The 1,925-nt window shown below is 54.9% G+C and overlaps 2 protein-coding genes across 2 annotated transcripts; both read right to left on the bottom strand.

Moving 5' to 3' along the window:
* Positions 1-77: 77 nt before the first annotated feature.
* Positions 78-442, bottom strand: CABS01_17106 (uncharacterized protein; the record flags this gene model as incomplete). The annotated part of the gene is made up of 2 exons (XM_060550433.1): positions 78-278; positions 335-442. 2 exons carry the CDS (start codon positions 440-442, stop codon positions 78-80), a joined length of 309 nt encoding a protein of 102 aa, XP_060397185.1.
* A 647-nt stretch (positions 443-1,089) lies between these two features.
* CABS01_17105 (uncharacterized protein) lies at positions 1,090-1,925 on the bottom strand (the record flags this gene model as incomplete). Its single annotated transcript, XM_060550432.1, has 1 exon — positions 1,090-1,925. A coding segment is annotated over one exon (836 nt), but the record flags the coding sequence as incomplete, so codon positions are not given.

The following is a 1,925-nucleotide window of genomic DNA, read 5'->3' as shown; positions in this document are numbered from 1 at the left end:
ACTGCAGCTGATGATGAGCGTCCGTCGGACTTCCGTCCTTCGCGATGCTTTGGGGTACCCTTCGCACAGGGCCCCCTCTACCGTCGCTGCAGCTTCAGAATGTCAGATGGGCTTCCAGAGAGGAAACGGCGGGGCCAACTCAGTTGATCGTCAAACGGGCAGTTCGTCTGCACACATGTCGAAAGCTCCGATTGGACAGCAATGTCGAGACAGATGCACGCGGTCACGTCTTCTGGATCGCAGGCGGACGTGATGAATGTGCTGCTGATGCACTCGGACTAGATGGTAGATGCTTTAGCGCGACGAAAGCCTGGCTGATGTCACAATCACTCACAGCACACGACGGGACCTGCGAGAGGATCTCGACGGCCGACGCTGCATTCACGGCGGCGACAGCAAGCTGGAGGACCAGCACTCCGAGAGTCCAAGATCGATGAGACATTGCACATGAGACGTCGACGAGAAGCTCGGAGATGCTTACGCAGACGTTGGCGACGGTGTCACCGGTGTTTCGACGCTGGCCGAGGTAGCATCCTGCAACTAGAGGTCGCTCCGCTGCGGGAGAGATTCAATGAAATAGAGAGAACGTGTACGGCACGAAAAGACACTTCTGGTTCTGATCGTAGTACAGTCGACGAAACTTGCTTCCTGCGCTGAGGCGCCAACGGCAAGAAGCCGGTTACGCCGCTGGTGGGCAGTTTGTGGACGAATCTCTCGTCTTATGCCTCCGGTCTTTCGCTGCGAGTTTCGCAGTACTGTCAGGCTTCGTCTCTCGATGTTTCATGCTTTGCAACCTGGCTTAAAGATGACTGGGTGATTCAGGACTCCATGCCAGCCATCACCAGCAACACCAATGCATCGCACATGTCACGGCCCCAAGGGTGGGATTTTCGTTGCGCAGTACAGAATACATAGCATGGCATGTAGAACACTCTCTGGACGTTTGGAAGATACCGGGGCAGGTCATCTCCTCACAGGTAAACGACATGGAAGGAATATGAAGGAATATGAAAATTTCCAAGGATAGTTATGAGAGAATTATTGAACAACACACCTCCATGCGTAATGAACTCGGCAACTACTCTATATCTACTCTATATCGCTCTCGTCTTCTTCTGCACCAGGCCCGTAACTTTCGTCTGAGACGTCTGAATCACCATGATCGTCGTCTAACCGCCCTCCTTCCGACAGGTCTGAGTCTTCGCCAGATTCAACGTCAGACATGTCAGAACGGTAAGACTCGTCGCCCTCGCCGTCAAACAGGTCCTCGTCCACGTCACACATTGAGTGCCCTCCTGCCTCCAGCTCGTCGTCGCTGAGCGTGTCGAGAAGTAGCTCGGCCGCATCTGCAGAGCTCATCTGGAAGACGGCCCGTGTCCGGTGCATGGTCGCCTCATGAGTGTCGGGAAACAAGATTCGTACGCAGCAGTACATGTACAGCATCTTTCTCGACACCGAGTCGTCGCAGAGGTCGAAAGTCGCTGGCAATGTCCCGGGGTGAACGGCGTCTTCCGGCGCATGGATTTCCCAAATCCGCGCGGAGAACATCAAAACCTGTTCGAGCACTTTGATGGTGATAAGCATGTTTCCAAAGTCAAAGTTCAGTGCCTTGTCAAGCTCGAACAACAAGTTGGTCCTGTTGCCCGGCAGGCCGTCGTCACATTCCTCGGGCGCTTCGCGGACTTTCAGGCACGCCAGGAGCGCGGCGACCTTGACGACGAACTCTTTGCCTTGTAGTGGCCCACACAGGCAGCTTATGATGTAGGCGATAAACCGATCTCCCGCGGTGCTGTTCATATCTTCTTTGACTCTGTTCAGCGGCGGGTACCACGTGTCGTCGGTCAGCCCGCTGTGAGGGCAATTGACTGCCAGGCAGATGGCGAGGCAGCATCGCTCATCTTGTCTAAGCAGGTTGGTCCTGACAT

Source organism: Colletotrichum abscissum (assembly GCF_030869225.1).
Source record: "Colletotrichum abscissum strain IMI 504890 chromosome Unknown Scaffold_337.1, whole genome shotgun sequence".
Classification (NCBI taxonomy): domain Eukaryota; kingdom Fungi; phylum Ascomycota; class Sordariomycetes; order Glomerellales; family Glomerellaceae; genus Colletotrichum; species Colletotrichum abscissum.
This window is presented reverse-complemented; position numbering and strand designations above follow the sequence as displayed.